Raw genomic sequence first — 14,243 nt, 5'->3', positions numbered from 1 at the left:
ATAGGGACATACATGACATACAGGTATATAGTACTGTTACATTTGTGACATATACGATATGAAAATATACAGTACTGATACCCATAGATCTTAACAGTGAATATATGATGGGGAGGATACTGTATAGGGATGTCCCGATCCGATCACGTGATCGGGGCCGATCACGTGATTTTCCGAAGATCGGGATCGGCAAAAAAAAAAAAAAAAAAAAAACGATTTTTCTTTTTCTTTTTTTTTTAACTTTTTTTTTTTATTCAACAAACATGACCATGTTCACGTCTTAAACTCATACTGAGGCCTTAGTTTTGGTTTTAAATTGCATATCATCATTCATTTATTTATTGTCACAGAGCAGAAGAATTTTGCCAAAACAAACCAATAGTATCCAGCTGCAGAACGGCAGACCAGCCACAATCTCAGACCCAAATAATTTTTATTTAAATTTTTTTTGTCCCAATTTCTCACATTACATTCACCCTGAATGTTGATGTTATCCAGGTGAAAAGTTAACTTCATAAATCATTTGATGTATAATTAAATCAAAGGAAATGCGTTTGGGTCTGAGAGTGTGGCTGGTCTGCTGTTCTGCAGCTGGATACTATTGGTTTGTTTTGGCAAAATTCTTCTGCTCTGTGTGACAATAAATAAATGAATGATGATATGCAATTTAAAACCAAAACTAAGGCCTCAGTATGAGTTTAAGACGTGAACATGGTCATGTTTGTTGAATAAAAAAAAATTAAATTTTTTTTTGATCGGATCGGGAAATATCGGTATCGGTAGATACTCAAAATCACATGATCGGGATCGGATCGGGAGCAAAAAAACGTGATCGGGACATCCCTAATACTGTACATTAGGAGGGGGTGGGCGAGTGGGAGAAAAGATATACATACGGTGGGGAGAAAAGATATACATACTGTCTATTAGGAGGGGGTGGGGGGGGAAGGGGTTTGGACATTTACAGTGGGCAGTTTCGAATTGCAGCCTCCCGTAGGTGCTCTAGTTCAGCGCCAGAGGTCGCTGTGGGCGTATGGCCGTGTGTGCCAGCACTGTAATGAATGGGGATACATGCCGGTGTTTGCAGTGCTAAAACTATATTAAATATTATAGCTATGGATCTAATAATATAGTCGATTGTCATTGAGTTTCTTCTGGTCAAGATGCAAAAAACTGATAATTCTTTAATCAATACATTCCCGTTTTATACCGTGGTGAATATGAGTATAGTTTTAGAGTAATTCTGTAACTGAGAAGCCGTCGGTCTTGCTGAGTTTGTTATTTGATCCGAAGAGAATGGACTCTGTTATCAGCGAGCCAGGTGCAGATTCTGCCGAGTTCTGAGCTGAGGGTTTTTTCAACCTGTAACTTGTTCTTGTCAGAGACCATGCCGCAGTATTTGCCCACGTCCACCTCTTGTTTGATGTGGTTGTTCAAATAGAGAAGGCTTCAGTATGCTTCAGTGTGCTTCAACATTTGAGTTAAACATGGGCCCCGTTCCCCGTACCTGGATAACTGAGTTAGCCGGATAACTTTCGGTGAAGTCTGACTTAAGCCGGACTTTCCGGTTCCCCGTACCTGGATTGTCCAAATCACCATGACAACAGATCCAAAAGTTTGAGCCTGGTCGAAAGCAGGGTTTAAGTTCAAGTTAGCCGGATCAACCATCGCCACGCCCCCGCAAAGAAGTGACAGCCCGTTTCCTGAAATTATTCCCAGTCTACGATCTGCATTATACCATTCTGAATTACGTTTTTGTGCTCCATTCTTCCAGAGGGGGCTTTTGAAATGTAAAATAGACCCAAAATGCTGATACTAAATTCACTTTGTCCTAAATAATGCATATACCGTGGCGCTCGGGGTGCGATGTACACATTATGTGGTTATTTTAATTGTAACTGGGATTAAGATGTCTGATGAGATGCGCTGTTTGACGGATTTGAGAAATTGAATGAGCCGTTGACGTCACATTAATGAATGAGGATAAAGAGATAAAACTTCATTCAAAATAAAGGATATTCTAAACACGGGTCTCTCGTTCATTTATGTATAAACAATGAATTTATCCCATCTGGCACAGTGGCGCAGCGGTAGTGCTCAATCCTGCCAACCCAGCGACCGGTGTTCGAAACCCCGTGTTTCCAATATAATTTTTTGGAATATAATATTAATGATTATACGCCAAAGTAGCCTAATTTTAAGTTAAAATATTATAAATCTACATGCATTGAGGATGTCATTCTTTATATAGCTCTCAACGTGCACCAAATTGAATTATTCCTACATCGCAAAAAGAAGGGGAAGACTAGGTTTCGAACCCCGGTCGTCTGCGTGAAAGTCAAAAGAAGAACCCGTTACACCACAGTGGAGATAAGTAAAAGATCGACCATACATCAATCAATGGGAAGAGAGCCGTATCGTTATCCTGTATAACAGTTTAACTAATTATTTTCGCTAGCAAGATCTCATTTGATTATTCAATCCAGCAGGCAAGTTTAAAGAAATATAATCTGATTGATTGAGGTAATGAGGGACTTAAAATTAGCCTATAGATAACGCATTTAACTTGTCGGCGAGGCGATTGAGCCGTACTGCAATATGTTAATAAAGTTTGAAATCAATTAATCAATCAATGCCGCTAGAGAATCAGGATCTCTGCTCTCGATACGTGCTGGCTTTTCAACTGGAGCGGCCGCGCGCATTTATCCTGGGTCTCAAGTCTGGCTTGAGTTAACGAGACTGAATCCACCTTCGAGGAACAGGAAAATCCCGGCTTCAAACATCGGGTTAACTGAATCTGGATAATGACATCTTGATCGTCTTATTGAACCAGGTACGGGGAACGGGGCCCTGAAGTCATCACTTGTTATCTTATAGATAGATAGATGGCTAGCCGATCTTTAGGTAGCCAGCTAATCTTCTCTCCTCTCCAGACCTCCACCACACAACAGTAGCAAAACATGGTATAACGTCACTTGAACTTTCCATAAACGTGTCCATATAAATCCATTTAGTTAGATCCAAGTCCAAAACTGTCATGAGATTATTATCAATTTCCGACGACGATATATCTATGACAACAACTAGTAGCGGAGCGGAGAGTATGGGATTTTCCTGGTGGATGTGATGTCACACGAATGCCACGCAATAGAGTGAATAGACAATTCGACAACGACTCTACTTCGGGCGCTAGAGAAAAGCGCCCACAGGCATCATATTTGAAGACGCTGATTGGATTAAATTTTGTTACTAAATTCCTTCATGTTGCCCTGTGCATTTTTCAATTGGCTGAGACACTGGCACTGATTTCTAGCGCCTGAGAATTTCTACCAAACCATGGAGTACTATATCTTGTTTCGTTCAGAAGAGGGAGGCCTTTCCAGTCCGTTTAATCTAATGAGCAAGCGGAAATATCTGTAAATTAAGCATGACATAAAAAGTGCTTGCTAATTTGGGAGGCTTCCTCTCGAGAAACAAACATGTTTCTTGAGATTCACATGGCACTTCACTGAACTTGCATTTGCGTTTTCCTGTTTTGTTTTAAGGTGTCCAGACTTGCCTGCCTTGTCCACGGAAGAGGAATAAATGCACTGATGAATACATATCTATCCTCGTTGTTTTTGTATAGATCAGAATGTAAAGCATCCCCTCCTAAAAATAAAGACATTTAGACGTTGAATTAGAAAAACAAGGACACACAGTGTCATGTATGTGAGCTGCCACTAGGGGCGGAGTGGCTAAGTGTGAGTGAATTAGTGGATGAATGAATGAACGAGTGAGTGAGTGAGTTAGTGACATTGTTTGAAGACTGAATTAAACATTCACTACACAAAGAAAAAGGTTTATTTTAAAAGGTCTATGAACAGCCAACCTTGGAGATGAGGAAGGCCTGCATGGTGAGCAGCTCATTGGTCCTCTGCTCCACCAGACCCAGGTAGGACATGATGTTGTTCTCACTGATCCCTGCAGAGGAGCCCAGCGCGTTCTCTATCACTGCATGGTCACACTCCATCTTACCGAACACGCTGTTCACTCCTAGGGCGTCGGAAACACAAGCGGCCACTGTCAAAGTGTTTTTGTGTGTTCTGCTGTATATGTTTATGTGATGATAGAATACACATGTGTGTTACGAGAGGTGCTGGTGGCCAAACCTGTCTTTATCTGGTCCATGGTTTTGCTCACGCCGCTGGCTTGAGTTTCATACCCGACAGCTTGGGACTCGCTGGCTCTCTGTTGCTCATCGATACCCCTCAACAAAGCCTGATGCTCCTGCTCCTGTTGTAACCCCTCCACTTGGAGTTGCTCCATCTCACCTTGGGTCTGCACGCACGCGCACACACACACGCACACACACACACACACACACACACACACACACACACACACACACACACACACACACACACACACACACACACACACACACACACACACACACACACACACACACACACACACACACACACACACACACACACACACACACACACACACACACACACACACACACACACACGCACACACGTTTTAAATACTTTATTTGAATCTGCAGATCAAGTCACACATGCATAGGAATCAAATGTTCATTCTGCTTTTAGGGAAATCTATGGATACAAAAAGCATTGACTTGACCACTGTCTGACTACCTAGTACAAACTTTATTGAAATGCATCTGTTATTGAGTGACCATCAATATGGTTTTAGGAGCAATAGATCAACATCCTTAGCAGTGATAGATTTTGTGAAAAATATATCAACAGCAATTAATGAAAAACAACCCTCAATAGGTGTATTTATTGACTTACGTAAAGCCTTTGACACAATTGATCATTCCCTGCTTTTAGAAAAATTGGAACGGTATGGAATAAGAGGTGTTAGTCATCATTGGTTAAGAAGTTATTTAAATAATAGGTTTCAATATGTAAACATTAATAATACAGAATCACATCTTAGAAGAGTAACCTGTGGTGTTCCACAGGGTTCTGTATTGGGACCCAAGTTATTTATACTTTATTTAAATGACATTTGTACAGTATCGAATATTTAGAAAATTGTTACGTTTGCTGATGATACTAATTTACTTTGTTCAGGGGAGGACATGAACGAATTATTGAAAACAGTAGAAAGGGAATTGATAAAGTTAAAGAAATGGTTTGATAGGAATAATAATCTCTTAAAATGAAAACAAAACAAAATGTATGGTATTTGGTGGTGTTCCTACCGACTGTGAAATTAAACTGAATTTAAATGGAACTGAAATTCAAAGAGTATATGAAACTAAATTCTTAGGTGTGATTATAGATCACAAACTCTGTTGGAAGCCACATATACAATATATCAAGGGTAAATTAGCCAAATCTGCTGGGGTTCTGTACAAAAGAAGGGAGCTGTTGAATCAGAAATTTTGCATATATTGTATTTTTCACTTGTTGTGCCATACATGTCATTATTGGGTTGAGGAGGTCTGGGGGAATGTATATAAAACAAATATAGATCCTATTATTAAACTACAGAAAAGAGCTATTAGAATAATAAACAAAGCTAGTTACCTTGAATCGACACATCCATTATTCATAAAGTCCTGCACATTCAAAGTTGTAGATATGGTGTACATAAAAACTTTGGAAATCATTTGTCGTGCTAAGAGTAAAAGCCTACCAGTTTTTTATTCAATGTCTCTTTAAACCAAGAGAAGGAAAGTATAATTTAAGAGGGTTATGTATTCTTAAAACATGTAAAAAATAAGAACTAATGTACATTTTGGGAGTTCAACTATGGAATAGCCTTAGTGACAGGTTGAAGTTGTCTACTTCTCATGGGAGATTTAAAAAAGCATTAAAAAGTAAAATAATTCAGGAGTAGTTTTGAGTAAAACATCCACATTTTGTATTTTTTTGTAAGTCCAGTCCACACACAAGTGTGTTTTTGATTTGTTGTAAACAAAGACCGAAAATAAACGATTCATTCATTCAACTGCCTGGCTACCTAGTACACAATACCTGGCTACCTAGTACGCATTGCCTGGCTACCTACTGTAGTACACACTGCCTGGCTACCTAGTATACACTGCCTGGCTACCTAGTACACATTGCCTGGCTACCTAGTACGTATTGCCTGGCTACCTAGTACACATTGCCTGGTTGCCTACTGTTACGTACTAGAGGCTGGTCACTCCTGTGTCAACCAGGGCATGTAGGTGAGGGCTGCCAATTAGCCAATTAGTGCTGATTGGTTACCTGCTGGGGAGCTTCAAAGGCAGACCCAGAAACACACATGCACTGTCTGGGCCTAGTGAAAGAGCTGTCAGGTTCTTACAGTCCTTGTCCGTTGGGTTACCAGTACATTAGCTTATAGTTATATTAGTAGTTCCTTTGTTTAGTAGCATTTTTGAGTTAGAGCACAGGGTTTTGGTGTTGATTACACATAGGTTGCGTACCCATGAGCCAGGGTCGTAACAATTGGGCGCTCGTCCGGGATCTTTTACCCCTAGAACTTTGTTTGGTGATTTTTTTTTGTGTTGCACAGGGTGTCATCATATTATGGTTTGGGTGGTGTTCGTTACACATGGTGTAGCGTGGGGGCTGAGCCATTTCATCAAACAGGTGAGTATGCCGTATTTGTTTGTAATTTGATGTGACTACTTATGCTGTTAAAATATATAGTTTAGTAGGCACCACATGTAGATAGGGACATTATTTTCTGGTTGTGGGTTAGCGTCCGGTGCACCACGTACTCCTGGAGCGGTCAATGAAATGATTGTATATGATCTTTGACTGGTAGCAGGTGTGGTTGAAGAAAGTTAGGTCTACAGGGCATTAGTTTAAGGGTAGGTAGATTAGGGCGGCCAGGAAACACAGGTAGTGTGGTAGGGCTTGATTTAGTGTTTCTTAGCGTAGACATGTGGTAGGCCGGTTTTTTCTGCAGTTTAGACGTAGAAGCATATGTGGTCACATCAGGTTAGAAGGCGCACCTGTTTGGGATTTTTTTTTGTTGGATTTATTTTGTTTGTTTAAGTGTTTGGTGAGCATACCTGGTAGCACCTAACACCCTGCGTGTATGACACGTCTATTTAGGGTGGGTGTGTTTTAAAAAAAAAAAATTTTGGTTGTTTGTGCAACCTGGAAAGGTGCGCTCCGTAGAGCTCACATTTCCACCGTGTTCCATTCTGGTTGTTATTGTTGGCAATTAGCATTATTCATGGTTCTTCAGTGGTTCTTCGTGGTTCTTCAGTGGTTCGTTGGGGGCGTCTTCGTGGTTCGTTAGTGGTTCTTCGTGTCTGTGAGGTTGGGTGTGTAGCTTGGGGTGTCTAGTTCAGTGACAATGGCTTCCATCAGGGACTTTGTTGATCGCCCGTCTCATGACTTATTAGACACATTTTCCAAAGAACAACTGCTCGAGCTTGCTGTGCACTACAAGGTCGAGCTTACTCCCAGTGAGAAACGTTTGAAACCATCTGCCTTGGGTGCTTTGCGGGTTTTGCTCATTAGGGAACAGGTGCTTGAGGAGAGGGTGGAGGAGCCTCCATCGTCTGGCGCGTCTCCGCTATTACCTGGTATAGAGGGTGAGTGGAGGATTAGGGAGTTGGAGTTTAAGGAAAGGCAGCTAGAGCGAGAGCGTGAGGAGAGGAGAGAGGAGCGTGAGCTTAAGGAGAGAGAGAGTAAAGAGGAGCGTGAGCTTAAGGAGAGAGAGAGGAAAGAGGAGCGTGAGCATGAGCGTGAGTTTAAGGAGAAACAACTGTTGCTGGAGCACGAGCGTGCACAGAAGGAGCTTGAATATAAGTATGCTGCCTTGCAGGCGGGTGCTCTGCATCCAGAGTCACGTTCCGGGTTTGATGTAGGCAGGAATATCAGGATGGTGCCACCATTTTTTGAGAAAGACGTGGAAAGATATTTTCCCCCTTTCGAACGGGTGGCAACCACATTGAAGTGGCCTGATACCGCCTGGACACTGCTGCTGCAATGTGTTTTGGTTGGTAGGGCACAAGAAGCCTACACTGCTCTGTCCCTTGAACAAAGCGCTGATTATGAGCTGGTTAAAGCTTCCATTTTGAGGGCTTATGAGTTGGTCCCTGAGGCCTATCGTCAGCGTTTTAGAGGTTATCGTAGGTCCGAGGGGCAGTCTTATGTTGAGTTTGGAAGGGAGAAGGAGAACCTGTTTGACAGGTGGTGCACTTCTCAGAAGGCAGAGTCAAGAGAGCAGCTTAGGCAGTTGATTCTCCTAGAGGAATTTAAAAGATGTGTTCCTGATACCGTTTCCACACATCTAAATGAGCGTGGGGTATCGAAGATAGGCGACGCCGCTGTCTTCGCCGATGAGTTTGTGTTGACACACAAGTCCGTGTTTTTGGAGGACTACCGCGTTGAGTCCGGGGATAGGCGTCCTGTTCAGGGGGGCCGTTTCCCAAAACCTGTGTCTGCTGGTCAATTAACTTCACCTCCTAGGCGGGGTGGTTCTGCTGGTGCATTCCCAGAAGGGATTATCTGTTTTTACTGTAAGGAACCTGGTCATATCGTTGCTGGATGCCCGGTGCTTGAGCAGAAAAATTTCAGAACCGTGGCTCTGGTAGAAACCATATGCAGGACGCCTATGCCAACGTTAGATGGGGATGGGGAAGGTATCAAACGTGTGGACAAAGAGCTCGAGGGTTCCTCAAGGTTTAGGATGAATGGATTTGTTTCCCTGACTAATGCACTAGAGTCCAAACAGGCTATAACAATTTGGAGAGATACCGGTGCTTTTCAGTCCCTCATTCTGGAGGGGGTTTTGCCATTTTCATCAAACTCTTCTTTGCATTCCGATGTCGTTGTTCAGGGCTTTGGGGGTGGATTTGTGGATGCACCTTTGCATGAGGTCACGCTCAATTCTCCCTTAGTATCAGGCAATGTTGTTGTGGGGGTATGTTCTTACATTCCCATAAAGGGGGTGTCCTTCATTCTAGGGAATGATTTGGCTGGTGACAAAGTGTTGGCTACTCCGGTTGTAACTCCCATTCCTGTGGTTTCTGAGGTCTCTAATGAGCTGGCACAGAAACATCCAGGAGTGTTTCCGGTGTGTGCTGTGGCACGAGAAATGTCAAAGGACAAAAGTGATGTTGTTGATACTTCGACTTGGGACATTACACTTAGTGACACATTCTTTGTTGAATTAAAAGGTGCACCTGTTGAGAATTTTGGAAAGCACACTGTGGATGTACCTCTGCATAATTATTCTCTTGATTGTGGTTTTGTGTTAGGCCCGGTGGTGAAACCAGAGTTGACAGGCGTGCCGGAGAAGCATGTGACAGGAGATGATATGGCAGCGCAATGTCTCAAGGTCTTCCCAGCCTGTACGGTGGCTGAGGCCACGAACGAATTGGAGGAGGAGTGTGGGAAGGATGCTATGAGAGGTGCTGTTTTTTCATGTGACACCGTTCTAGTTGGAGGGGCTACTAAGCTTGATTTAGGCTGCCAGCCTTCCCACAATAGCTCTATTGTCCCTAATGTTTCACTTGTGGGCAGGGATGGTCCCAGTATGTCAGTTGATGATTCTGACATTGATCCACATGTCCACACTGATTCTCTGCCATGCACTAGGTGTGATGGTCAACCTAGTTACCTGTGTCCTGTGGAGCAGGAGCCGCCTTCGCGACCTGGTCTGTTGAGTGGCAGCCATTTTGATTTTGATCAGGACAAAGTTATTTTGGGTGACGCCATTTTAGATGGTGTTCCAGACGTTATGGTGGCTGTCGTACTGCCAGGTTCCCGGTACACTGGGGCTGTACCTGAGGCGGTACAGCCTACTCTGGATGTTCACGGTGTGCAGTATCCTGAACTGCCAGTGCCAGGTGGGATGGATATGGGTGCGGTGGTGGTATCAGTGATTTATGGTTTTGTTGTGCTGTGGTCTGTTCTGTTAAGCACAGTTCTCAGGTTGATTTTGGTTTGCAGTATAATTTTGACAGATCGGTATCGGTGGTCGTGTTCGACAGGGGCCGACCCGGTTCTTGCCTTGAACCATTTTTATGTTTACGTTGGATCCTCCAGTTTGCCCCTTGTTGTGTATACAGACCATAACCCTTTGGTTTTTCTTCGCAGCATGCTGAATTCGAACCATCGTTTGATGCGATGGAGTTTGTTCCTCCAGGCGTATAACTTGGATATTCGCCACATTCGTGGGAGGGACAACGTGCTAGCAGACGCCCTCTCACGATCATAGTACCGGTGTTTGTGGTACCCGTTATTGCTGTTGTGGTAGAGGCCCTGACACCTAAGGGGTCACAGTTGTTTTTGTTTTGTTTATGGTTTGTTGTGTAGTGGTTGCCTCTTGGGCAACCAGTTTGGTGGGGGAGGTGTTACGTACTAGAGGCTGGTCACTCCTGTGTCAACCAGGGCATGTAGGTGAGGGCTGCCAATTAGCCAATTAGTGCTGATTGGTTACCTGCTGGGGAGCTTCAAAGGCAGACCCAGAAACACACATGCACTGTCTGGGCCTAGTGAAAGAGCTGTCAGGTTCTTACAGTCCTTGTCCGTTGGGTTACCAGTACATTAGCTTATAGTTATATTAGTAGTTCCTTTGTTTAGTAGCATTTTTGAGTTAGAGCACAGGGTTTTGGTGTTGATTACACATAGGTTGCGTACCCATGAGCCAGGGTCGTAACACCTACCTAGTACACCCTGCCTGGTTGCCTACAGTAGTACACATTGCCTGGCTACCTACAGTAGTACACATTGCCTGGCTACCTACAGTAGTACACATTGCCTGGCTACCTACAGTAGTATACATTGCCTGGCTACCTACAGTAGTATACATTGCCTGGCTACCTAGTACGTATTGCCTGGCTACCTAGTACACATTGCCTGGCTACCTAGTACACCCTGCCTGGTTGCCTACCTAGTACACCCTGCCTGGTTGCCTACCTAGTACACCCTGCCTGGTTGCCTACAGTAGTACACATTGCCTGGCTACCTACAGTAGTATACATTGCCTGGCTACCTAGTACACATTGCCTGGCTACCTAGTACACATTGCCTGGCTACCTAGTACGCATTGCCTGGCTACCTAATACAGAAGTACAAAATCTTTTTCCTTCATAGGCCTACAATCCTGAAGCCACTAAGGGCAGGTTTCTGAACCTCCAGGACTATAGAGAGAACATACTGACCTGATAGATCTGATCCTTCATGGCCTCTGCCTCGTTGTTCTGCTCATTCACATAATTGAAGAGGGCAAAGTTCCGATCTTCAACTGTACAGGAGAAAACAGAAACAACACAACATTATTACCCTCTGATACTCTGAAACCTGTGTTCCTTCCTATGTCTTATCTCTATCAGGCGGCACGGTGGTGTAGTGGTTAACACTGTCGCCTCACAGCTAGAGGGTCCTGGGTTCCATTCCCGCTTGGGGACAAGGTTGCCATGCTGCCAGGAGGTTTCCCCTCCCAATAAGTTAAACCCAATGGGAAAACATGCAGAACAGATCGCTAACGCTGTCGCGTCCCTGACGAAGACGGACAGGAGCACTTGAATTGGTCCCCAGGCGTGGCCCACGCCGCAGCCGTGTCTGCTCCCGGCTGCCCTTGGGGGGAAGGACGATGGCATGGGTCAAGCGCAGAGAGGCATTTCATCGCCCATCTCGCATGTGTGTTAATCTGCATGACAAATAAAGACTTCTCTCTTCTCTATTATTTTATCAGTTGAACCCTGGATTTTGTTTGAAGTGTAAAAGCAATTGGACCAAAAGCAGTAAAATACCTGAAACATCACACATTTAATGAAGTTATAGTTGACATTTTCCCATATATTTCCAAATGTGCAATTTTTCATCATCATAAGGTTATAATTTTCGCTGCTAGTAAGTTCAAAAAAGCCAAATAATGTCATGATACTACTAAACAAATACCTTGCATGCATAATTCAGGTGACAGTAGGGAGACTGGTGCATAATTAATCATTGGTGAATTGGAAAACGTCTAATATTTCATCTAACATCTACACACGTCTAACATTTATGCAGGCCAAAGTGGGGATCACAAAATTTTATTTGTTCACATGTTTGTTAGAATTCAAAGTCATGTCCAATAAAAGCTTGACCCGTGTGATCACATGGCTTTGTTTAGAACGTTTGGTTTGTTTGTCAATTGGCAATGTGAACCATAACCAAACCAATAATAATTTTTTTTACAAAGGTAACAATTTCAATTTAAATTCGGATCATTTCAAACAAGCTTAGGTGTGAAAGCTTATACTCACAGGTGAGACTAATCAACAGTCAAGAGTCAAGAGTCACTTTATTGTCCCATCAGCTGGGAAATTTGTCTTGGGCTTACACCCATTACAGCCACAGACACATACACACAGACATGACACAACACAACTGACTCCAAACAATACACAATATAAAAGATACAGTAAAGTACCTGCACAGCAGGATGTCTGGCAACACAAAATTAGAATAGTATACACAAATAATATAATATTAATATTATAATATTATAGTATACACGATAATATAGCAACCAAATATCCGTTCGATAGTTGCCCTTTATCTGGCACTATTTAAAAGTTTAACTGAGATCGGAATAAAGGAGTTTTTAAACCTCAGTGGAACTCTAAACCTCCTCCCAGAGGGCAGTAGCTCATACTCGGCATGTAAGACATGGGAGGGGTCCGAGACTATTCTATTGGCTTGCCTTAGAGTAGCCTGTTCAAAAATAGACTGCAGGGATGGGTCTAGATGGGTCTAGCAACAATAAGATGCTGCGTCTGTGAGTATGCGTCTGTGAGTATGCGTCTGTGTTGGTGTGACTGACCCTGGATGAACTTGGTGACCAGCAGGTCCAGGTTGTCCTCTTCTGTCACCGTGTGAATCCTCTGAAACACCTCCTCTAGAGTGTCCACAGACTCCAGCCCGGAGTCCTGCCTCTTCTGCTGCTTCAGCTCCGTCACTGGGAGAGAGCAGCGTCATTATCATCACTCACCAAAACCCCCTTGGTCTTCATCATCAGAATCAGAATCAGAAAGGTCTTTATTAAGTTGTTTTCACATACAAGGAATTTGATTTGGTCGTTTTAGTTTTCGGTGCGACATTAATGGACAGACAATAACAGACAGATAATAAAATAAAATGGAATATAAACTAAATTAAAATAGAAGCACAATAGAATAGAATAGAATTATGAAATAAAGTTAGGTCAGGGCTGTACAGTTGTAAAATATAAGGTGGAATAAAATAAAATGGGATAGAAACTAAATTAAAATAGAGGCACAATAGAATAGAATTATTATTATAGAATAAAAATAACAATAGGCCAGGGCTGTACATTGTCAGTGTTTGCCGCCCCCCCAACCTAACCCCTTGTATCTCTTACGTAGTCGGCGTCCCATGTCCTGGCCTTCGTCCTGGCCAGTCCGCTCGCTGCACTTGGTAGTCATGAACTCTTTCAGGCATCGCTCGTGTGCGATCACCCTCTCCAGTTCCTTCATCTCTGCGTTGTACTGAGCCAGGTCCTTCACGGCCTTCTCTCGCATCATGGTCATCTTGGACTGAGCCTCCACCCTACAGCCAGGAAGCCAAAAAAATTTGTATATTCAATAACTAAAATAAAGAAATAAAATTCAAGTCAATTAAATTTATTCAGTTCTTAGACTAGTGTTGGGGAAAATGTGTATACGAGGGTGGAGGTAGGAAAGGGGTTAGTCTTGACTAGTTTAATATAGGTCAACTAGCAGGGCTCAAAGACACTAGGGCGACAGTCTGGCTGATGTTCTTAAAACAGCCTCAAGATAGCAGATGGACATTTCAGTACATCATATCGTGTGTTCTAATCTTGTGTCTTTTCTCTCTTACACACATACACAGCACACACACAGACACAGCACACACACACAGACACACACAGTTACACAGCACACACACAGACACACACAGTTACACAGCACACACACAGACACAGACACACACAGTCGCACAGACATACACACCGACACACACACACATTCCCTGTGTCACAATACACACATACAATACACACACGTCTGTACACAGACGCACACACACACAGACACACACACACATACACACACACACACACAAACACACACATCTCACTCTCTCTTCATGTTCTTAATGTTTTACATCATATCGTGTGTGGATATCATATCTTGCTTATCTCTCCTCATGTTCTCTCTCTCTCCGATGTTAAATCTACGTATCATCTTAATGTACGTCATGTCAGATCTGACATGATGTGATACGTCATCATAT

The 14,243-nt window shown here is 43.1% G+C and overlaps 1 protein-coding gene across 1 annotated transcript in view; it reads right to left on the bottom strand.

Moving 5' to 3' along the window:
- odad1 (outer dynein arm docking complex subunit 1) overlaps positions 1–14,243 on the bottom strand; it is a 56,836-nt gene that overhangs the window by 8,988 nt on the left and 33,605 nt on the right. Inside the window, exons 7-11 of the mRNA XM_084316611.1 lie at positions 13,348–13,535; positions 12,790–12,924; positions 11,141–11,223; positions 4,152–4,320; positions 3,872–4,035 (exon numbers count right to left, since the gene is read on the bottom strand). Of these exons, the coding sequence (XP_084172737.1) occupies positions 3,872–4,035; positions 4,152–4,320; positions 11,141–11,223; positions 12,790–12,924; positions 13,348–13,535 (739 nt within the window). The remainder of the gene's footprint in view (positions 1–3,871; positions 4,036–4,151; positions 4,321–11,140; positions 11,224–12,789; positions 12,925–13,347; positions 13,536–14,243) is intronic.

This window comes from Notolepis coatsorum (genome assembly GCF_963971535.1).
Source record: "Notolepis coatsorum genome assembly, chromosome: 6".
Taxonomy (NCBI): Eukaryota; Metazoa; Chordata; class Actinopteri; order Aulopiformes; family Paralepididae; genus Notolepis; species Notolepis coatsorum.
Note: the sequence above shows the minus strand (reverse complement) of the source record. Positions and strands in the feature narration are given on the sequence as shown.